Source organism: Mustela nivalis (assembly GCF_964662115.1).
Source record: "Mustela nivalis genome assembly, chromosome: 5".
Taxonomy (NCBI): Eukaryota; Metazoa; Chordata; class Mammalia; order Carnivora; family Mustelidae; genus Mustela; species Mustela nivalis.
The window spans coordinates 86,415,261-86,439,015 of NC_139024.1; the positions used below are offsets into that span (position 1 = coordinate 86,415,261).

Consider the following 23,755-nt stretch of genomic DNA (forward strand, 5'->3'; position numbering starts at 1 on the left):
TGAAGGGCCTGGCAGAGGGGGAGGGGCTCACAGCCCTCCCACCCATCTTGTAAAAATTCCCTGACCTCCCACAGTCCCAGAACCCATATTATTTTACCCCCTTTGGCTTAGGGAGTTAGTTATCAGTCTGTTCGTTACTTTTTTTGTTTTTTGTTTTTTGTTTTGTTTAATCAAGACAGGAAGCCAGGAAGCCCCAGCCTGACTACTGCAGGCTGCCAGCTCCAAATCCTATAGGTCGTTAGCAGATCTGTTAGCAGATCCTATAGGTGGTTAGCAAATCTGTTAGCAGATCCTATAGGTAGTTAGCAGAATGTGACCAGCAAGCACATCCACACATCCTCGATGGCTGTGGTTGCCAATCACACCACTAGAACCCCAGCTCTGGCCCAGGAGTTGGATGCATGGGTTCGTCTCCCAGCCCGGAGACTCCTAACAGGCTTTAGGACCCTGGACAAGTCCCGTGCCTCCTGTCTGGATCTCTGCTCTTCTTGGGCACAGGGAAGGGTTGGGATTAGATCAATTGTGAGGTCTTTCCAGGCTGGTCCATTCATCCAAGAAATGTTCCCAGAGCACCTGTTATAGGCCTGTGCATATCCCCAGGCACTGGGGCTCTGGTAGTGAGCACTACACACAAGCCCCTGCCTTGTGGAGTTGACATTCTCAGCATTGAGGGCAGGGGGCAGGCAGAAAGTAAAGAATAAACATAATTGGTAAATGAGTGAATATGTCATAAAATGGAACATGCTGTGGGAAAAAAAGGAAAAGTGTAGCAGGTTAAAAGGAGGTAAAAGTGTTGGTAGAGGGAAGTCAGGCTCAGCAATAAGTGGGAGGGGCCAGGAAAACTTCCTTGAAAAGGTCACATTTGCAATGAGGGACATCTTATGTTCCAGGAACCTATGAATCTCAGCGATTCTTGGCACTTCTCTGTTCCAGGGAGAGCACCATTTGGGGTCCCCTGGAGTCCGCCATCTCTGAGCACTCTGATCCTCAGCTTGCCCAGTGGGTGATGGGGCCAGAAGACAGATCAGCCAAGTTCCCAAGAGTGATGAGTGATTCACCACTTTCTTTAGCCACACTCCAATATTTTATAGCTCCTGTGGCTCTGATGGAATAAATATGACCTTTTCCCCTCACTTTGCTTAAGACTCAAGGTCAACAGCCCGGCTGTGATCCATCGGAGGCTCCCTGTGCCAGACGTCCACAAGCCAGAGAGCCCCGTGGCTGTCAGAGATTCATGGCACCATCCTCCAGCCCTACACAACCTCCTGCCCCTCAGCACTGGTTCTGGGCTTCACCCGGCCAGCAAGGCAGTGGCCACAGTGACTCTGGGGGATGATGACTCATTAAGGGCAGAGACCAAGCCATAAATCTTCTCTCTCTCTCTCGAGTACACCCCATCACTAGGGTTGAACCCATGACCCATGTTTCATTTCGGTCCTTGGAGGAGGCAGTGATGGGGAGGCCAAAAATCCATGGTTCAAATGGCAAGTTATAAATGAGAATGCCCCAGGGCCCGACCATTACTTTCCTCAGTGTGCAGAAGGGTCGAAACGCATGCATCAGCTTGCTGGCCTCCCATGGAACCTTCCAGGCCCTTTATGCAGCCAGGCCCTCCTTCTGCTTTCAAAGAAGCAAAGGTTTTTCTTTGTTGTTGTTGTTAGACATTACCAGCACTTCCCAGATGTTCTTCCACTCTGGCTGAGACCCCTCCCTATAACACCCACCTGTTTCCCCTTGTTTCATTCCTTTCGTGGGGGTGGGAGGGATGTGTTCACATTTCCCCTTTCTCCTCATGGTGGTTCTGAGTGACAGCAGGCTGACGGTTCTGGGTTTGTGAAAAGATTAGGTGGCTGGGTAGGGGATGATCTAGAAGGGAAATGGGGTCACTTGTCTCTATTTTCTTTCCTTTTTTCTCTAAGCTCTACGCCCAACCTCAGGCTTGAACTCATGACACGGAGATCAAGAATCACATGCTCCACTCACTGTACCAGCCACAGATTGTTCAAAGCCCTGGCAGAAAACCCCAGAGAAGCTACTTAACCTCTTTGAGCCTCAGTTTTCTCATTCGTAAAAGCAAGATAATAACAGAACCTTCGTCATTGAGATGTTGGAAGAACTGAATAAGCTAATAAATGGAAACCACTAGAATAGAATCTGGCACGTCATAATTTCTCCAAAAGGTTGGTTCTTATTATCATCATCATTACTGGAGAAGAAACAAAATCTGCATTTACTTGGCACTTTTGACCTAATTTCCATCAGTTGGTTTTGTGATTTATAATCCACTTACTTCTAACCAAAGATGTAAGATGACTTGCCACATGAAAACATAGGAGACAGGTACATTAAAAAAAAAACAAAAACAAAAACAAAAAAACACAACCCAACTATTTTATGGCAGATTAGAGATCAGCAAGGAGGTTTGAGTTAAAGGCCCTGGACCCCAGAATGGTTAGTTGTGCCAGGTAGGTAAGGCATGCCTACAGAGCCGCTGGGCAACCCTGTGTCATTCTGTCCTGGGAAGAGCATGGGGGGTATGTGATGGCCTCAGAACAAAGTGAGAAGGACAGCTTTCTTGGGAGCAACCAGCCTGGGTGGGCCTGGGACCACAGGAGAAGAAAGGGCTGATTGTACTCCAGATGAGGGGTACCTCCAGCCCAGGAGGGGTGCTGCAGTCCACTTGGGGATGGCCAGACGACATCCAGCATACTGCCCACTGGACCCCACCTGTGCAGAGGGAGGGCACAGCTGGAGGCACTACCAGAGAATGTTCCCGCCGCTCCCTTCCTGCTCCAGAGACAACCAGACCACCATCCTGTACCTGAAATGCCTCCTGTGTCTCTTCACTGACCGAGCTCTTATTTGACCTTCTGGGTCACCTCCTCCAGAAAGACCTCCCTGACCTTTCCAGGACCTGCCTGTTGCTTGCACGGCACTTATATTAGCCATAGTAACTGAGTCAGGTATTCCGTAAGTACCGAGTCCTTTAGGTCCACCTCCATGGGAAATGAGAGCTGCAGGAGGGCAGGTGTGTCCTGATAAGCGGCCATTTCCTCTGTGATGGCCCAGACTTGACATTAGCTGCATAAAATAAAGACTGCTTTAATGACTAAAGGTGAGAGGCAAGAATGGAAGAAGGCAGGGAAGGAGGATATTGAAGCCGAAAAAAAAAAAAAGAAGCATTCGGCAAGCCATGAGAATTATCTGCAAACATTAAATGGACCTATTTTGAAATCAGAATACATTTTACTTCTGATGAGGATGAAGGCAGAATGGAAGGGCAGGAAGTAAAGGCAGATGGAGTTGGGGGCTTGTAATAAGGAAAATCTTCTCAGCTAGAGCATCCAATGGTAGTTGGGGCTCTTGCGGGGGAGGGGGGGTGGACAGGGTAGTTTCTTGTATATGCAAGCTATTCCCAAATGGGGCCAGTTAACATCCTAAGGGTGTGGAGGGGAGGGGAGGTGGGGTGATAGATGGGAGAAGTAGTGGGCATCATAAAGATTCACAAAGAAAGGAGAGAGCTGGCCTGGATGACCTTGAACTGTCCCTTTCTAACTCTGGACCTTCTTCAGACTGTGCAAGCAGCAAGAACTAGGCCCATTTAAAGACAGAAGAACAGAATCCAAGAGAGTTGTGCCAAATATATAGCTGGACGAGTCCCAAGACCTTGGCTTTCCCTCCTTCTCCCTGAGCTCTCTCAAGTCCTTGGCAATATGTCCATGCAGGGGAACTGGGCTTTGAGGTCACTTTGTGACCTCTCCCTGATCCCCTCCCACCTCCTGCTGCTGGGACCTCCACTGTGACCCCGCCTCTGGTCCATATCCTCTGTTGACCAGTCCTGGAGGAAACCACTGCAGCATCACCTAGGTTATGCCTATGATAAGTGCAAAGAAGTGCATTTCTAATGGTGGAATTTCAGGCCCTTTGAAGGAAATATTTTTGGGTGGGGTCCTACTCGTAGGCCCATCTTAGACAGAATGTGTGTGTGGGGGGACGGTGGTTTGGGTCTAAATCTTGGCACCCATGCTTTCCTGGCAGCTCCCACCCACTCACTTTTGTTAGAGTAGAGCAGCTTTCTTCCAGCCCCTGCCAGAGGGAAAGGACTGCTGGGCACAAGCCTAGCCGACCCGGGAATTTTCAAAGTCTCGCTGTTTCACTCAGACCTTCTTTTGAGCGACAATCAAAGGCTGGGGGAGGAGCGCAAAGCAGCCTTGGGAAGCAGCCCTTGGCACCGGCTCACACACGGTGGCATTTTGACGGGTGGTAAAAATATCTCTCTGGCGTTCGGTGCCGGCTGCTGCCACCGCCTCAGCTTCCAAGATCCTGTCTCCTTGCCCAGGGCCTCCGCAGCCTCCCCACCTGGCCACACGCCCCGCAGGGGACAGAACCCAGGTCACCGAGCCCCAACCACCAGCTAGCCTCACATCTGCAACAGCCGCCTCCATCACTGCGGCCTGGCTCCAGCAAAAACACGCTGAAGAGCCACTAGAGGAGGAGATTTATTATCAGAAATACTGCAGCACATGCCTAATGAGCTAATTAAACAAGAACATAAATAATTACTCCCTATCAGAGTGAGAGGGCTGGGGGTGGAGAGGGTGGGGGACGCTGACGGAGCTGGGACAGTGATGCTGGAGATGTCTGCTCTGCGGGTGGTGGGGGCAGATGGGGACTCCTCTCCTCTCCAGGCTGCTGCTGGGCCTCCGCGAGCCTCCCCAGCCCAGTAGAGGCAAGCTCATGAATTCTGCCAGAAGAACCATGACAGAGGGCTGCTTTGTTCCCTACCAGAGTATTTCTACTCACTCACTTGCCCACACCCTGATCTCCTTTCCCCATCGAAGGACACTGAGGACACCCATTTTATGGATGTGAACCTTAAGGAGCAGGGGGAGTCTTCAGACATAGCTAAGATCCCTGAGACCATCTTGTAACTGATCTTCCTGCTTCCTCCCCTGCCCCCTTGAGGTCTATTCTTCACCTAGCAGCCAGAATCTTCTTTCTTAATCACATGATGCCACTCTTCTATATTCACCCCCCGACCTCCCCACCAGTGGCTCCCATCTCTTTCAACATAAAATCCAAGGCCTCACCATGGCCTAGGGGGCCCTACATGATCCAGCCTTCTCCAGTCTTAAAATCTCATTTACTGTCACTCTTCCTCCAGATACCCTGGAGTCCTTTCTGCTTCTCTAACAAGACTCCCAGGGCCTTTGCACATGCTATTTCCCCTGGCTGAGCTCTTTTTCTCATTCCATTCAGGTTTCTTTTCCAATGTCACTCCTTAGTGGGATCATCCCTGACTACCCATATAAAGCAGTAACCCCTCATTCTGTGTCCCTTTATACTAATTATTTTTCTTCCAAATGCACATGTTAATTTTTTTCTCCATCTCTTTCATAAGAATGTAAGGAATTTGCCTACTTTGTTCTAACCCTAGGTTCTTGATAGTTTACTCCAGAACAGATCTAGCTACACCAAAATCTAGTTACTGCAAGTCAAAGCATGGTTTGTGCCTAGACCATCCAGTTCCAAATCCAGAACTTTCTCTACCACAGGTCATTCCTTCCCAGGGAACTTGACCTGGTTCCCCACTGTCAAAAGGAGGAAGCCTGACTTTCAGGACAGAACAGAGCACTGGCTTACAAGCTCCAGCTCCACCCCCTCCAAACTGGGGGGCCTCATAAGTCACATCACCTGCTATGGCTCTATAGTCCTTGTCTGTCAAATGGCAATGTCATACCTCCAGGGTTCATATGCCAATGAAAAGAACACACAGAATGCTTTTATAATAGTTAACTGGAGGTAACTGAAGGTAGTAAGGATTCAGTAAATACAGCTCTTTTGTGTGACGTTCAAGGACACCAACAGGATGACCCCTCCCATCCTCTTTAAACAAACCTATTATTTTCCTAGACCAGACCGTCTTGAAATGTTGTCCCCAAAGTGATAGTATCAGCATCCCCGGGAGAATGTATTATAACAGCGGATTATCAGACTCTACTCCAGACCAACTGAGTCAGAAACTCAGTAGTGTCCGGCATCCCTGTGCTAACAAGTGTGCCAGATGACTCGGATTCATGCTTAAGTTTGAGAACCTGCCCTAGAGACAGTTCCTCTTTTAGGTAGGCTCTGTGTGCCAGATTGAGTTGTTGGTCCTGTTTCTTCACTTTCCCAAAAGAAAATACCTTCACAGCCTTGCCATGGCCTGATGGTGGGTGAAGTACATGTCTTGCCCTCTGACTTTGGGCTTGGCCATCTAACTTGCTTTGGCCAATGGGATTTAAGTACATGTGATGCCACCATAAGCTTGGCATTTGGTTCTTTTGTTGGGCTTGCTCTCCCAGAGTGTGAGAAGAACACACTCTGAATAGCCATCGCCCCTAGCTGGGCTCCAGAATGAGATATGTAGGGAGGACCTAAACCACAGCCCAGCCCACTCTGTCCTGCCCAGCCCTGCCCAGTCCAGCCCAGCCCAGGCTACCCAAAGCCAGTTGAACCCCAGCAAACCTGCAGACTCACAAATAAGAAAATGGAATGTTAGTGGTTGTAAGCCGCCTAGATTTTGAGGTTGCTTGTCACACAGCGTTACTGTGGCAGCAGCTGATTAATACACCAGCAGCCCTTATAAGTCCTTGACCAGGACTGAGCAATCTTGCCTCTGCCTCTGTCTTTACTGATTCCACCTAAAGCAGCTACACCTTCCCCTCTTCCCTCCAAATCCTACCTATTCCCCAGGACATGCCTTGCACTCCACTCCACCCATTTCCAGAAGCCCCACCTCCTAGAACACCACCCCCACCCCGCCATACCCAGGCCTGTGAATTCACTTCAGTTAGCTCATGAAAAAGCTCAAGTAGATAAAGCTCACCAAGCAATTCATTTAGAGTTTAACCTTTTAGGTGGCTAATTACCACACAGAAAGGCCCCTAAACTTAGTACCATCACTAACTAATTACCATGTTACAAGGTTAAGTGTTTCAGAGCTCCCCATGATGTTTAATTTCCAGACACTTATCTCTTTTACCACGCAATACACGTCAGTTCCCACATCTGGATCAGGACTTCCACCCATAGCCTCAGCCCCACAGCCACAGACTGAGTCGGAGCCCATCTTTGGAGCCCACCCCAGCTAGAAATAGCTCCCCTTTGTAAATAGTTAATGAGCTGTTCATCCATATTGCACTTCTCCGTGGCCCTGCCTTCACCCTGGGCTGGCACACTGCAGTTTGTGGTTTGTGTGATTCTGCCCGCTCCCTCTCTGCCCCCACCACCTCAGCGACTTAGAAGATGATGGGCATTAATTTGACTTCATGTCCTGAACCCTTCTGTCCCCCATGGGGTTCCCACTTCCGTCACACATGCACATGGCAGACCATAGCCCTAATTGGCAAGAACTAAGACATCCCTCTTTGCTTTTCTCTGTCTCACTGTCTCCAGAGATGAGAAAAGAGCACTCAGAGAGAGGCAGAAAAACAGCCTGGATCATCTTTCCCAGGCTGGCCTCAGCTCCATGTTGGCTACTGGTTTCTGGGATTGTGTGGGCAGGTGCCAAGAAGAGTTAATGACACCAAAGCTTTCCTCCATACAACTCTGCAGTAGCTGTGTGCCTCCCCGTCTTCCTTGCCCCCTCCCAGCTTCCCCGCAGAGCCCTGGTTTTATTTGGGGCAGTGATATGCCTAACAGACGACTACCTTTGTCAGCCTCTGGCAGAGTCATGGGGTGGGACTTCTGGGGGGTAACCCATCCAGGAGGTGGTGCCGAATGATGTTCCATTTCTCCAGAAGCAGACCAAGAGACAAGGATTCTAATACCAGTAGTTTATCTGGGAGGTGGGCCCAGAACTGTCCAGTCGGGAGACCGGGAAGGATGTCCTTACAGGGGGCCCACTAAGTAGGGTTCCACTATGGGCAATAGGGGCTCAATCCCACTTGGGCCCTCTTGGAGGCCGCACAGAACAAGCCTCAGTTATCCTCCTCCCCCATCATCCAAGGAAGAGGAAACTGGCGTATGAATCCTCCAACTCCCAGTTTCGGAGGCTTGGTGAGGCTCCTAGGGATGGCAGGTTCCCTACACGTCCACCTGTGCTGCTGGAGAGTCCCCAGGCAGAAGCGTCAGTGAGAACAGAAGACATGAGCCATGTGGTAAGGATTTTGCCATTGACCTTCAGAAGGAGCCTCAGTCCTTGAAGGCCATGGAACTCCCGTACCAGCCTTGAACTACCTCCAGCTGGGATTCTGCTACATGACAGAAAAACAGAACAAAAAACAACCCTCTAAATTTGATGGATTCACTATAGTCCGATCTCTGCCACTAGAAGCACTTGGCGTTCTGTGAAGATGCTCTTTGTCACACTGATATCTCCTTCCATTTCACTGCCACCTAGTAAGTTAGGTAGGACCCTTACTATCCCCATTCTGTAGAGAGGAAGCCTGAGGCTCAGAGCAGGAAAGATAAGAGCCCATGTCTGGGGTCCCTGAGTCCGTCCTTCTATTCATCACTCAGGCTCAAACAAGGGGCAAGAACAAATGACTCCAGCACCTGCAGTGTGCAAGGTGCTTTACTTGCCTGTGCGTACTTTATCTTTTGGGAGATAACCCCATTCTAAGGGATTTTTATTTCAATGTTAAGGTGGAAGCAAAGTCTCCAAGAGGTGAGATGAGCAGGTCTGGCTTCTCCCTGTACCGGAAGTTCAGAGACCAGCCCGCGCTCCTCCTGCGCCGTGGGATGCACAGCGGCTCGGCCCACTAGGGCCACCCACACATCTGATTTCACTGGCATGTGGCATGATGCTGAATGCACGTCAGAGTCACTGGGGGAGCTTTAAAAACACTGACGCTTGGGCGCCACCCCAAGCTGACTCAGAATCCCTCCGAGGGAAGATACAACTCCCCAAAAGATTTCAGCGTGCAGCCAGGATCGGGGAGCACTGGGGAGGTGGAAAACTGGGGCTTGGGGTCAGGGTGCCTGGGTGTCACACCTTCCGCACCCCTGGTGCTTCTTGAAAGGAGGTGGCTGCTGTGAACAGACCTGGGCAAGTTGTCAGATAAGGGTTTGATGGCATTATGATGACCGTCCCCACCTGCACTGACCCCAGCACCACGCATTCCTCCCAGCTGAGGCCCTCCCTCTGGGAACCTTCTTTAGTGTTTTCCTGGTGTGAAATAAATGATATCCCCACTTCCACCCACGGACTAACCAAAGGTATAATAAAATTAACAAGGGGCTGGTTCTCAGTTCTTCCTTACCAACAGGGGGAAAAGTCACATTTCAGAAGCAAGGCAGACCAGATATACACTATAATCCCTTTACTCCTGCTAATTATTTCTATCTTCGGAGATGTCTCCAGCCAAAGCTTTTTGAAAATGAAGAGGGAATGACAAGTAGAGAAATTAGTCACCTCTGAGCAGATGCCCTGGAGGTTTTTGAATTTGAGCAGTGTCATCTTCTTGTGCAGAGAAGGAAAGGAAGGATGAGAAAGGTAGTGATATGATTTGAAATGCTCTTGGAAGGCACCCCTGAAAAACGTCTTCCCTATGCAGAAGTGTATTGGGAGATTTGAAATTCCACCATTAGAGATTCATTCTTTTGGGTCTTCCCAATTGAACTATAAAAATTTCTGAAAGGGTTTGCATCTTGTGCCTTGATCTCTTAAAACCCTATTAGATCATTTTCCAAGTTTATAGCTCTCTTGGAATATGGCTTTAAAGACTGGAGCCATAAGAGGCAGTTTGAAGAAGAGGGGCAAGACGGGAAAGCAGGCAGGCTCCTAGTAACAGTAAGTACTTATATGTGTTCAGCATCGCACACTTGACTATGAAAGATGTGTTTTCAAATACATGACTTCATTTAGTCTGCACCACAATCCCAGGAAATATGCAGAGAGGAATCTCTGCTCCCATTTACAGAGGAGAGCATGGAGACCAAGAGCAATGAAATGAGTTGCTCATGGTCCCTGGACTAGCACATGGTAGAGGTGGAGTGTAAACTGAGGTTCTGGAAGTGCTAGCTTCTTCCCTATCTTTTCTATATTAATGCGTGTACATTGTGCCTAGCTTTAAAAAACAAACAAATAAACATTTCCCAGCCTCCCTTAGAGAAAGGTATGGTCAGTGAGATGTGCGCAGATATTATTGGCCGGGGCTTCTGGGAACTTCCTTTTGCCCTGTTGGTCTCTACTTTTCATCTTTCCTGTTGTGTATAGATGGGAGATGTGATAGCTAGAGCTTCAGCAGCCATTTTGCACCATCAGGTGACCTTAAGGACAGAAACTGTGCTGAGGATGGCTGGGTAGCAAGTTTGAAGGAGCTAGGCCCCTGGTGGCTATGCTGTCCAGAAAACCAGACCTAAACTCTCTTCCAATGTACTTCTTTCACATGAGAGATGTATAAACACTAATGAGATTAAGTCATTGAGTTTTCTGTTCATCCTAATTGCCACTCTGGACTTCTTACTCCAGACTTGTTTTCCTCTGGGATGCCTCTAACAACTAAGTTATTTCACAATGGCTTACCTGGTACCACACAGAAATCCTCATCTTGCCTTGATTTTTGGCTAGCTGGTCCCAGGAGGCTATTTCTGAGTGGGATCCAAGGTTCTCACTGGCCCTCTTGTTCCACTCTCCCTCAACACTGCTAGGCCCTAGAAATGCAGGAAACAACTAAAGCTGCGAGAAACAATCCAGCAGACTCCCAGTGATTTACCCCACCCTTCTCAGAAGGAGAAGTTACAGTTGGTGCTCCTTGTCCCAAGTCTATAGCCTTAGCCAAAAGTCCATGGGCCGTTAGTGAGATGTGCGCCACAGCATGGTACCTGGCACTGAACATAGGAGACCTCTGTATTTTTGGGAATCCTGGGAAATCTACTCAATTCGTGGGATAATTAGTTTCATCGTCTATAAAATGAGCCTTATATTTGTCCTGTCCATCCCTCCCTTGTGGATGTCAGGTTTCAGTAATTTAATAGTGTGAAAGAAATTTAGAAACATATAAAATCCAAGGCAGGCTGATTTTGATTTTGGCTCTAACCAGCAAGCTGCTGGGGAAACTTCCCTTGACCCATCCACCCGTTTCCTCCTTCACATCTTTTTCTTCCTTTACCTGTGGGAGCTCAATCAACACTTTCAGTAGAAGACGGAGTGTCTGGGGAAGCGTCCCCAGGACAGTGGGTCCTGTACCTAGGCTCCCTCTCCCTCTAGGAAACAATTGTCCCTACCAATTTCTCTCCATATCCATGAAGTCTCAGGTTCATTAGTAAATTCCCCTCCATTCCATGGTGGAGATGGCTGTCTTTTCATGACAAGAGATAGATCTCCACTTAAGTGTTGACTGATAAGATCCTGATGGGGCAGGACCTGACCAAACTGTCCCTCTTATCCTTTCCTGAGATGGAAGGCAGAGCAACAGCCGAAGGTGCCCCCTCCTTAGCACTTCAAAATTCAGTGGGGTCGTCCAGTCTCCCCAGGATGGGGGATGCTGTGATATCTGACATTCATGAAGAAGACAACATGGAAAGGGGGGCCTACAGACAGAGCAGGAGTGGGACATAGAATGGCTGCTATCATCCCCCAACTTCAGTGTGTCTCTTCATAATCCATCACTTGCCCTACTTATGGACGACCACAGCATAATAAGCAAGGGAAAGGCAAGACTGCATCCTGGCTAATTCCACACTGTGCTTTAGAAGCACGCTTACTGTTCCCCTAGCCCTCCTGGGGACGGTTCCAACATCATGCCTGGTGACAGATGTTCTTGATGACTCTTGGAGACAAGTGTTTGTGAATGTCACTTGGGCTGATAATGACATGCAGGTCACTTAACTTTCCATGTCACACCAGGGATGAGCCTGAGCCGGGACGGGTTGCTGTCTTCTCCAGGCGGAAGGGAGGCCCCCCGTTTTCTGACTCCTCTTCTCCCACCCTCCCTCTTCCCCTTGTGACCCCTCCTTGCTCTGACACTGTCCTCATTAATGCCGGCCACTTACTGAAAGGACAGGCTCTGGGGCAGAGAGATGGGAGAGTTGGCCCTCACCAGTCACGTGGGAAACATGCCAGGCCACTGCAGGGCTCAGCCATGTGTAAGCAGGGAGGACAAATGCCTTGGAGGTCAGCAAGTACCATTAGATAATTAGGAGCTAATTACCTCATAAAAGAGCAAGACCCTATTTCACAGTCAAATTCAAATCCTGAGTTATCCATGATTTGGGGTTACCTATGGCTGCTTTCCCCTTCCTGGTATGTGAAATAGAACCTGATGTTTTCAGAAACTGCTCACAGCTCCCATGGCCCCAGATGTAGATCAATGATGACCTCTTGATGATTCATGTCCTGTTCTGGTTGGACAATCTGAGCCCCTTCCAAAGTCCCTGTCTGTGACCTTAGGGCCCTGGAGCTCAAACCTCTATGACAGAGGGCACCCTAACTCTGGGAGGTAAGATGTTAGATTATCAGACCCAGCTGGTAAAAGCAGGTGGATTTAGCAAGAGTAATAACTGTATTGCCTCAATCATGAGATTATAAAGGTCTTGCACAGAATAAGAGACCATCAGGGCTGGGATCATGTAAGCCAAATGTTTCCATATCTGCCTAAAGTCAGGCTGCCCCCTCAGTATCCCTGTTCAACCAAGTTCTGCTTCAACCTTTCCGGCATGAGCAACTCACTACTTTGTGGAAGCTCTTACTTATTCTGCTGTTGGGCAGCCCTGATGCTCATTTCCATTCTGTTAAGTACATCGAGCATTGACCCAGTAGCTGTGGTGGGCCAGGACTTACTAGGAGCTGGGAGTACAAAGATGAGTACTCATGGAAAGCACATGCTGGAGAGAAAGAAAGATACAAAACCAAATTTCACGGCCACATGGAGAATAATGACAGAGGTATGTAAGGCTGTTGCTATTGGACCTTTCCCTTGTAATGAGCTGATGCCCACTTTCATATGTGCATGTGTTCATGTGTTTTCCGCTCTTCTGCTCCTAAACTTTTTGAATAAGTTAAGGGAGGTAGGTCTTCTTTTCTGAGTCACCTCATCTCCAAGGTAACCTTCCTCCATCTCCCATGAGCTTCCAGAATCCCATTCTCATCAGTTGATCTCTGGACACACTGCAGTTAGTAAAATGACTCTTAAGACCACGCCGTCCTGTATCAAACATTCCATGGCTCTGCTCCAGCTGGCTTGAATGATTCAGTGGTTAGAATCAGAATCTCACACGAGCTGAGCATTTTCCTCCTGTTAACACAACCAAAAACCATCGGAGTCTCAGCAGTTCCATCACTTCGTAGGTGTAATGGCCTTGAGATCAATGAAAACTCAGAGCCTAGGCCACACAAAACTCCAGTCAAGCCGGATTTCCCCCACCTTGTGCTTGTTCAATTGAGTCCTTGAACCAGAGGGAGGGAATACACATTTTCTGTGTCATTATCCACGACAATAGGAAAATGAATCGAGCAGCACAGAAACGGGGACAGAAGCAGAGGAAGCACAAGGCAGAGGCTTCCTTGTGCGTTCACATCAGTCTATCAGTCTGGTTCCATGACCAGTTTCAAGTGCATTTCACCAGCACGCATTTCTCCATTTTGTCCCAAACACAAAGTGAGATTTTGTCAAATGTCCTGTAAAATTGTAATAAGCTCTGTTTATGGTAGTGAGTCACAGCCAGTGGAAACTCCTAGGACATTTTCCAAGGGTACTTAGCATCCCCCAAGATTCAGATCCTCTTCCCCATGGGGACCCATGGGGGTGAGATCCAGTGGAGAATCGCTGTAGGAGGAGGATGCCCACAGAGAGGTGCTGCCCTCAAGAATGATGGGGAAGCATGCCTGTCTGAGCCGCGGTGTCCACAGTGTCTCCTGAAGACAGATCAGCAATGGGGCATGATTTTCTCCTTGTGAACCCATGCTGGGCCCTGGCAATCAGCATTCTTTTCTGAGGGCTTACCACCATCTGTTGTGAAATCCTTTCTAGAATTTGGCAGGGACTCCATGCCCAGCCTAGCATCCTATGCTTTACTCAGTCTATTCTTGGAAAAGCAGAATATCCGCCCTTTTCCCATCTGAGGCGCTTCTCTTTCTGTCCGTGCTGCCTCAGGACCACGCCCACAGCTCGGGAACCTCATCTACCCCTTCCTTTACTCTGGGACTGGACCCTGGGGGCCTGGGGACCAGGACCCACCCACATTCTTCTATTCCTTCTCAGTAGTATAGGTCTTGCCCTTCCTGGATTGCTTGGATCCTAACTCTGTCTCCGCTCCTTGCCCCTGTAACACACCCTGGACAAGCTTCTTAAATGGAAAGTGGAATAATCATAGCTCTCCCTTCTCGGGCATAGTAAACACTAAATGAGTTGGTCCGCATAAAGCCCTTGCTATAATAGTGCCCAGCTCGAGGAAGCTCTTAGCGCAAATACGCGCCCTCCCTGCTGTCCCTGCGCTCCCAGCCCCGAGGGCGGGGGCCCATCCGAAATGGCCAGGCGGGCCTGTTGGCTCCCGTCTAGTCTCACTGCGAACTCCTTCCCATCCAGCAGGCTGTTGTCATTTTTCCTTTTTGCTACCAACACGGATTAAAAAGCCCCGTTGGGCTGCCTTTGGCTCACTCCGCACAGCGCACACGCCTCCTCCTCTTCCGCTCTGGGCCTTTCTTCCCTTCTTGTGTACACTTTCAGGCTCAACTCTGCGCATGTCCGAAGCCACTGTGCAGCCCCAGTTCATTTTCTACAAGTTCCGTTGCCTCTTTCGGTGGCCTGTATCTCTAGAGCCAGAGTCGCTGTCGGGGCGCTGGGCGGCTCCACCACAGAGCTGAGTCTAGGCGCGGACTCCAGAAGGCCTGGGTTCATATCCCGCCTGCTTCTTTCTGGGGGAGAGCTTTCTGGTTCTCTGGGCCATTTCTACTTCAGACTCTGCGCTTGAGCGACGGGTCAGACGCAGTAAGCCGGCAAAGACGGTGACCCGCCATCGCCGTTCCTGTCATCTGCCTAGTCTCACTCTGAACGTTTTCTCTAAGATTTTGGAACTCAGACTGAATTGTGTATTTAACCCTCCTCTTCCGTTTCCTCCCCCAAGCTCGGCAGGCAAGATAATGGTCTTCCTCTCACCATCACTATTACTTTTACTAATAATAATGATAATGATGGGTGTACCTCCAACAGGAGCTGCGCACTCACAATATTGAGCTTCTGAGCTCTGTCTCCTACTGTCCCTGTGACGGCCCTCAGAGGAAGTCAGCAGGGTTTGCTTTTGGTTTTGTTTTTGAATTATTATTATTTTTTTTAATTCCAAGGTTTCTGATGCTCTCATTTCATTTACTTTCATGAACCTAGTGTCTCCAGGTTCTGAACCACCGAATGTAAGTCGCTGGAATTCTGTCTTGAGAGACATCAGGAGCCAAACTCCAGCCCCTCCTATGCCCCAGGCTGGGTTTCTGGGGCCCCCAGGGAGGGGCACCATTTAGGCATGCTGCTATCTGAACACCAACAGCCCTGCTTCCCCCATCACCCACTGCACTGTCTTCCCTCCGCCCTTTGCCTGTGCGAGCCTCAGAACAGGTAGCATTTCACTTTTACACTTTTTATCAAAGTCAAGACCATATAATAAATTCACAATTGAAGAAATATACTTATTTCCCAAAGGTCAACCTCACAAGTTATCAGAGAAATACAAATTAAAACAAGTTCCATTTCTCACCTATAAAATTGGCAGAGATGAACTTGATTATATATTCAGTCATTGGGAAAGGTGTGGTCGAAATGGGCGCTGTCGCCTTCCACCAGTGTGGGGGGGGGGGGTCAGTAAATATTTACATGCAATGTATAAAGATTATAATTTACTCATTAAACCAGTAATTCAACCCTTAGAAAAATAAGCTAAGGAAATCACTGAACTTGCACAGATATATTTAGGTACAATGATCCATTGAGGCGTTACTTCCAATGTTCAAAATGAGAAACAACCTAAATGTTCAACAGTAGAAGATTGGTACAGAAATTGTGGTGCAGAGAAGTGAAAAACATTTTACTACCATGGGAACTAAGCAAGCTATAATGTGCAAAGAATTAAGAAATACAAACTAGACTGACCATAAATATTGTTCTGAATTGAAATAAAACTGAGAAGCCAAATGCCTCTGATAAACTTTGGTGGGGTTACAGATAATTCTTATTTCTCTCTTTGTCATTTTCTTTCCTTTTTTTTTTTTTTTTTTTTTTTTTTTTTAAGATTTATTTATTTGTTGGCCAAGGCAGAGGGAGAAGTAGAGAGAATCCCAAGTAGACTCTGCTCTGAGCACAAAGCTGGACACAGGGCTCAATCTCACGACCCTGAAATCATGACCTGAGCCAATACCAAAAGCTGGACACTTAACAAACTGAGCCACCTAGATGCCCCTCTCTTTGTCATTTTCTTTACTTTCCAAATTTTCTACAGTGACTATTACTTTTATAATTAGAAAAATACATACATGTATATTTAGGCTTAATGATATATCTATAGATCTCTTTATATGTGTGTGTGTGCAAACATTTAATTTAGGTTTTAATGCTGCTTTCTGTACATTTGGAGAGGCGAAGCTGCTCTCCAGACAAACCAAACGTATGCCAGACCAGGAAAGTGCCCTGGTTTCCACCGGTTTCCATGATGCACCCCAGTCTCAGGGACTCCATTTGTGGAATGAATGCCTTCCTTATAAGCTCTTCTCCCTCACACATTTCCATCCAGAGACTCATCAGCTGAAATCAGAGCCAGAAGAACTCTCAATGCTCTTGACCGCTCCTGCACCAGGGACCCTTTGTGTGTCTATGAAGCCTATGGGATCACTTCTCAGAATAATCATTTTGAGTGCATAAAAAAGGGGCACTTGGGTGCTCAATCGGCTAAGCGTCTGACTCTGGATTTCAGCTCAGGTCATGATCTCAGGATCATTAGCTCAAACCCTGCATCAGACCCCGCATGGAGCTGGCCTAAGATTCTCTCTCTCCCTCTCTCTGGACCCAACTTACTCTCCAGTACTCTCTCTCTCCCTCTGAAAAAATAAAATAAAATAAATAAAATAAAAGCATAAAAGAAAACAGAGGATTTCCAAAGAAACCAGGCATTTCTTGAGCAGTGAGATTCTTGGCCATGTGCTTCATGTTTACCGCAAACTGAAGCTGGCTGAGATAGGAACTCATCGGTGGTGGGAGCCTGGACCCTGGGGCCTGGAGCTATCACTCTGGGAGCTGCTCCCTCTGAACTACGTAGGTGATTCTGGGGCCGCTTTTTAGTCTTAACCTCCCTCTCTACCAGGCCCAGGAAATGATCCCTTGGTCCTCACCATAAATTTACAAGGTCAACATCCATTATCTCTGTTTTCAGATAAAGAAGACTGGTGCCCAGAGATGCCAGCACGGGGTTGGGGGGGTTGGACAGGATGACCCCACCTGTAATATCCAGGCTTCTGTGACTTGCTTTTGCCAATCAGAGCTCATCCAGGCTCCTGTGGCACCAGCTGGGAGTGGAACAAAAGGATGCTCTCCTCCCTCGAGGGCTGCTCAGATGGAAGAGACTGTGTGTGTGTTGGGGGCGGGGGGTGGTGAGGCCAACCAGAAGGAAGTAGAGCTTAGGGAAGGTAAGAAAGTCTAAAAACACAGGATGTTGTGGGAAGGCCTTTGATCTGGCTGAGCTTGGAGCAGCTTCCTGACTTTAATACTACATGAGCCAACACCCTACCTCTCCCTTTTCCCTTTCTCTTTCTTCAGTCAGTTTGGATTGGGTTCCATGACCTGCAATCAAGTGTCCAGACTAAGGTACACATTGTCTCCATTTTACGGGAGAATTAAATGACTATCAAGTGGCGGGGCTGTAATCCGAATTCTACTCTTCCTGACCTTAAGCTTGAAGCATGGCTACATGCATGTCCAGGTGAAGGCCAGATCCACTCTTCGCAGGCTCATAGCCACATGCCCACCTGCCAGAGCCACGCCCTGGGGGGCTTGGTCCTCCTATATACACATCTGTTGGGGCTACCCACGGGAGTTCCTTTCTTCCTACACTTGAGTCGATGTGCTTTCCATGTCCTCTTACCTGCACCGTGGGCACAGCTCACCCTACGACTCCCCCAGGCACCTCTGGAAGAAGGGGCATGGGTGGGAAAAGTTCAAAACCCTCCCTAGTGCCTCCTCCTTCCCCAGCCATACAGTTCCCTGCCCCGCTGCCACCCCGGCTCACCTGTAGATCAGTACCTCATCGTCAGAGCAATTGTACTGGAGCTGGTACATCTTCACGCGGGGCGCTGACTTGCTGACTGACCACTTGACCAGGGCCGAGGTGGTCGTCACATCGGACACAAGCACAGCACGTTCCGGGGGGCTTTTGGGAGGCTCCCCGCCCCCACTGCCTCCACCTCCCCGGCTGGTCTTGCTGGAGCCCGTGATGTCCGAGAGGCGGGACTTAGGGGGAGCGGTACGGCTGGTGCTGTTGCTGAGGTGTGGCAGCTGGACGATGGAGACCTCTACCATGGCTGTGGCCTCCCCGGCAGCGTTGGCTGCGATGCAGGTGAAGGCGCCGCTGTCCTGAGACGTGGTGATAAAGATGTCCAGGGTGCCGTTGTCATATACAGCGGTCCTTGAGGAGTTCCCCACCAGGCGGTCATCGGGGGCAACCCAGTGGATGAGGGGGCTGGGGTCCCCAATGGCCTTGCACTTGAGTGTGGCCGCTTGACCCTCCAGAACCAGCAGCTTGTGTGTGTGCTGGGTGATGAGAGGTGGCTCGCACACAAACTCCTCCTCACGCACATGCCAGAAGTAGCGGCCCTTGAGGCCCCCTGGGGAGCCGCAGGTCTCCAGGTCATCGTCCCGTTCCAGCCTTCGCAGCCAGAGCAGCTCGCAATTGCAGTGCAGCGGGTTCCCCCCAAAACTGAAGGACAAGGGTGGAGCAAAGGGCGTGGCGGTCAAGGCGGAGGCCTGGGAGCGGGCAAAGATGGGGTCTGGGGGCAGCTTCTGCAGCCGGTTGGAGGTGAGGTCGAGGCGAGCCAGCTTCTGCAGGTCGGCAAAGGTGCCCTCGGCGATGTGGTCCAGCAGGTTGTGGTCCAGGCTCAGCTGGTGGAGGTTGACCATGCGCCGCACGGAGCCCCAGGGCAGGCCATGGAGGTTGTTGTAGGAGAGGTCCAGGTCTTCCAGTGTGAGCAGGAAGTCCTCAAAGGCCTCGTCGGCAATGCCACCCAGCTGGTTGTTGTTCACAATGAGGTGCTGCAGGTTGACCAGGCCCCGCAGGGTGTCCTCCCCAAGGCTGGGCAGCCGGTTGCTGTCAAGGTGCAGAGAACGGAGGCTCTCGAGGTCCAGGAAGGAGAAGGGCTGGATGTGGCTGATGGTGTTCCTTGACAGGGTCAGGTCCACCAGCCCCGTCATGTTGGCGAAGTCCTGGCGGCCGATGTGGATGATGAAGTTGCCACCCAGACGCAGCTCCACTGTCCGCCGGTCAATGTCAGGAGGCACGAAGAGCAGCCCCTTGGAAGGACAGAGGGTCCCCAGTGACTCAGACAGGTTCTGGCAGACGCAGTACTTGGGGCAGGCGTCGACCACGGCAAACGCCATGCCAAACGCTAGCAGGCCACCAAGCAGGGTCTCCATGGTCTGGTCACTCAGGCTGCGGTGCCTGGAAGGGAGGGACACAGGGTCAGGGTTAAGAGGCAACTTTCTAATGCCCTACCAGGGCTTCACCTGTCACCCTAACCCCTGCCTTTTGGAAGAGCAGAGAAGGGCCTATGCTCCTGTAAGGTCTTATCTCTTCTGTCAATCGATCCCACTAATATAGTTCTATTTCTTTTTCTTTTTCTTTTTCTTTTTTTTTTGTCTTAGCTCTTATCACCTTCTAACAGACTATGTAATTTGCTTATTAACTATGTTTATGGAATATTTCCTATCTCCCCCACTGGAATGTCAGCTCTACAATGGAAGGTTCTTTTGTCTGTTTTGTTAATTGCTATATCCCACACATCTAGCACAGTGCCCAGAACACAGTAGGTGCTCCATAAATGTGTTGAACGAATGGAGGGATGGTTCCATACCAGTGGTTCGTCTGATAATCATCAGATTCGAAAAGTGTGTTCTGAATGTATTTTGAAGCACTTTGACTTGGCCTGAAGTCAAACTGGACCAACATTCATAAGGAACAAGGACATGGACAAGGAGAGAGCTGGCCCCCCGGGAGATGCCAGCGTTATTGGGGAAGTAGGTAAGTTTCCGCATAGAGAATCTACATGGTGGATAAAGCTTTGGGAGTTCAGGGAAGTGGAGAAGGGGGTGAGGCTGGAAGCAAAGGCATGAACTTCTTCTGAGCACCCTGTATGTGCCGGGTCCTCTGCCCAGACCTCCATGCACATCATCTCATTTGGGCTTTGGGAACGGCTTTCACAAGGAAGGGCTTATCTGTGTATATAGATGAAGACTCGTCCACCCTGAACCGTCTCCTTCCAGTGTTCACTCAAAAGTCACCTTCTCCCCGAGGCCCCACCCCAATGGTGCAAGTCCCTCTTTCCTGCTTTGTGTTCACTTCTGGGAACTCATCGTGATCTACCTTACTGTATATTTGTTTCATCTTGTGTATTGCTTGTCTTCTATACTGGCAACAAAGCCCCAGGATGAGGGGACTTGTTTTTATTCACCACCACATACTCAGGGCACAAGGCTCTGGCTTGCACCTAGTTGGTGCTTTTGCATGAATGGATATCTAGGGAAGGGAGGAATGGACTCTGGCTCAGGTCTTTGTGCCTCCGAATCTTACAGTTTTCTCACTATTCCATGTTGTACTAACTTAGTTCTATTTATGTGGTGCTAAAAACATCAATGGGGTTGGACGTTTGAGAATCCTGCACACCGGTTGGGTGGCTTCTCTCAGAACAACGTGCTTCCGAGGAAGGCCTTCTGAGGCCACGGAGTCGGGGACGCGCTGCCTGCTTTTTCTTGCTGTTGCAAAAGCTCTGTATGCATTAGCAAGTACAGAAGGGTTGAGGAATTCTGCCGCAGTAAAGAAAATGGATTAGTGTTTAATTCTGCATTGCTTCCCTCCTTTTAAGCTAAAGATATTCCTTTTTAGAAGCAGCCATTGTTAATATCTGGAGGAAGTAGGGCTCCGGAGCTCCCAGTTTGAGAAGCACAAGTGCAGAAAAAAACACCTGGCAGATTTAAAAGGATATAAAGCAAATTTAAAAACTTATTCCAATCAGATACGACTTTATGGTGAAGATACGAATTGCATTATTGCATCTTTCAGGGTAAATCCCCCACCTAAGACCCCTTACTGTCAGAGACTAAATCTGTATTGCATCTGGATAAAGCGTTGTTTCTGATCAGCCCTGTCCGATAGAAAGATGATTACTAGCCATTAAATGTAACTTAAAATTTTCTCATGGGCATATAAAAAGGGAAAGAAGTGAAATAAATTTTAATGTATTTTATTCAAACCACTATATTCAAAATATTGCTTTCACATGTAAGCAATACATACAATTATCAATGAGATATTTAACATTCTTTTACTCATACTAAGTCTTCAAAATTGGGTATGTCTTTAATACTGAGAGCACATTTCAAATGCTCCTTGGTCATATGTGGCCATCGGGTATCCTATTGGACAGCACTGTTGGAGCAGGTGGTGACTAATTACAGTGGATGGCCAAGTCTAGCCTGCCACCTGTTTTTGGAAATAAAGTTTTATTAGAACACGGCCGTGCTCATTTATTTGCATATTGTCTACAGATATGGCATGTATGTGTGTGTTTGTGTGTGTGTGCGCGCTATAGTGGCAAAAGGGAGTAGTTACAGCAGATGTGACTGTCATGTGACTGCCAAAGCCAAAAGTATTTACTGTCTTGCCCTTTCTGGAAAAAGTTTACTAACCTCTGTTGTGGTGGATTTTTTTCCCCCTCTTTATCTTCATTACAATCACCGTCATTAAAAGCCCTTGCCAATGTGCCTAATTCTACACAGTAATGCTCTGGGCTCTTCTGAGCCACAACCCACCCTGCCAATCCTTGTTCTCACAGCCCGGAGGGGTCCTGGCCACCCTGACCTAGGTCCTACCAGGAATACCCAACCCAGAGGTGTCCACATGTGGAAGCTTTCTGCCTGCCACTGTCTCTGTGCTCAAAGGCGCTCAGGTCTTTCAGGTCCTTACTTAGCTGGGACCCTGGCAAAACAAACAGGAATCTTCTCCATCTGCATTGACCCTCTTCTTATTTTTTTTTTTTTTTAGCATAAGGGCACATTTTTGCAAGGTGCTGGCCATGCCATTACTCAGGTTTATTTATCTCTTACCACTCTCCGTTCCGTTGCTTTTCACTTCCCAGCGAGGCTCAGCATCTCTCACTTATAAACGCAATGCTCAATCTTCCTCCAAGACTGCCAACACACTCTGGTCTCTTGCTGGCCTCACTCCCTCCCTCCACTCCTGCCTGGCCAAGTTCCTCTTCTCCCTCCACATCTTGATGGCTTCCACATCACCTACTCCAGGAAGCCTCCGCACAACCTGGACCAAATTCAGCTCTGCTGCTGTTTTGTCCCTTATTCTATACTTGTCCTACAGAGTGCTCACTGTGCTTTTAATTATAATGCCTTCCTTTTGTATCTATCTGCCTTCCTAGACTGTAAACGCCAAAAGGCAGAGAACTTAGCTACCTTGTCTGCCCCTCACTGTATCCCCAGGGCCTAGCACCACACCCAACTTCTAGCAAGTGCCCAGTAAATATCAATTAAATGAAAATGAAGTAGTAACTGAGCCAAGGGAGTTTCTGGCATTGTCACTGAGTTTCTGAGGCCTGTATTAACCCTGTTCAGGGTTCATTTGGTTGATCAGCTGAGAAAACCACTTTATGGAGAGGTGTGGTCACAGCAAAAAAACTTCAGAAGCATCTTCTGTCAAGCATCAGCTGCCCTTCCCAGCATGACTCACTCTGGTCCTACAGTCAGGGAGTCCCTGTTCCTCTGGCTACTGCATCTTCTTAAGTAGAAGTGAACGGTGTTCCCTCTGCCTACTGGGGATCAAGGGATGTCCCTCCCTAGTTAAGTGGGAGGCAGCTGTGCGTGTGCATATGTGTGTGTGGTGCGTATGTGTCGGGGGTGGGGGGTACTATGCTGAAAGCCTAGGGCCCGGAGAGAAAGTCATCCTCCTTACAACTCTCGCCTAAACACTGAAGTGACCAAAGGCCAAGACGCACATCCAGCATTTTCACATCATGCTGCGCAAGGAAATGGGAGGGCTTATCAAGTTCCTAGGAGCCCAAGGCCAAATGTGCTTGTGGCCTGAGCGAGCTCTCTGTGGTTTGTCCCTCCAGATCCTCCCCCGGCCCCTCCCGCTGGGAATGCTAGCCGTCTGGGCTGCATCAGCGCACGGTGGGCAGACTGCCTCATCCTACAGTATCCTCTGGGGCTGGTCCTCCGTCCAGTCACCCGCCCTCTGCTCGAGGGCAGCAGCGACAGCAAGCAGGGAAGCCTGGGACACTCCAGGGTGCGCACCCTGCGCGGGGCTCATTGTTTCAAACAGTTTTGTCCTTGGAAATTGCTTTTTTAAAGTTTGTTAAGGATTAACAGACGTCTAATGAATTCAAAGCTGTGACATAATAGAACTGGGTAAATATATTTTAAGTCATCAGCATGGAAGATTACTGACAGAGAAGTGACTATTGAATCTTAATTAAAATTGTATTCTGAGAACTGTCACTTAATATATGACTCTCACAACCAAACAAAGAGCAGCTTAAAGCCTAGGTTGGGAGGGAGGCAAGGGGAACGTGTAGGTGCGC

General features: G+C 48.9%; 1 protein-coding gene across 1 annotated transcript in view; it reads right to left on the reverse strand.

Annotated features, from left to right (window-relative positions):
• LRFN2 (leucine rich repeat and fibronectin type III domain containing 2) overlaps positions 1 to 23,755 on the reverse strand; it is a 173,837-nt gene that overhangs the window by 21,212 nt on the left and 128,870 nt on the right. The window contains exon 2 of the mRNA XM_082731128.1: positions 18,187 to 19,611. Within this exon, the coding sequence (XP_082587254.1) occupies positions 18,187 to 19,586 (1,400 nt within the window). The 5' untranslated portion in view covers positions 19,587 to 19,611. The remainder of the gene's footprint in view (positions 1 to 18,186; positions 19,612 to 23,755) is intronic.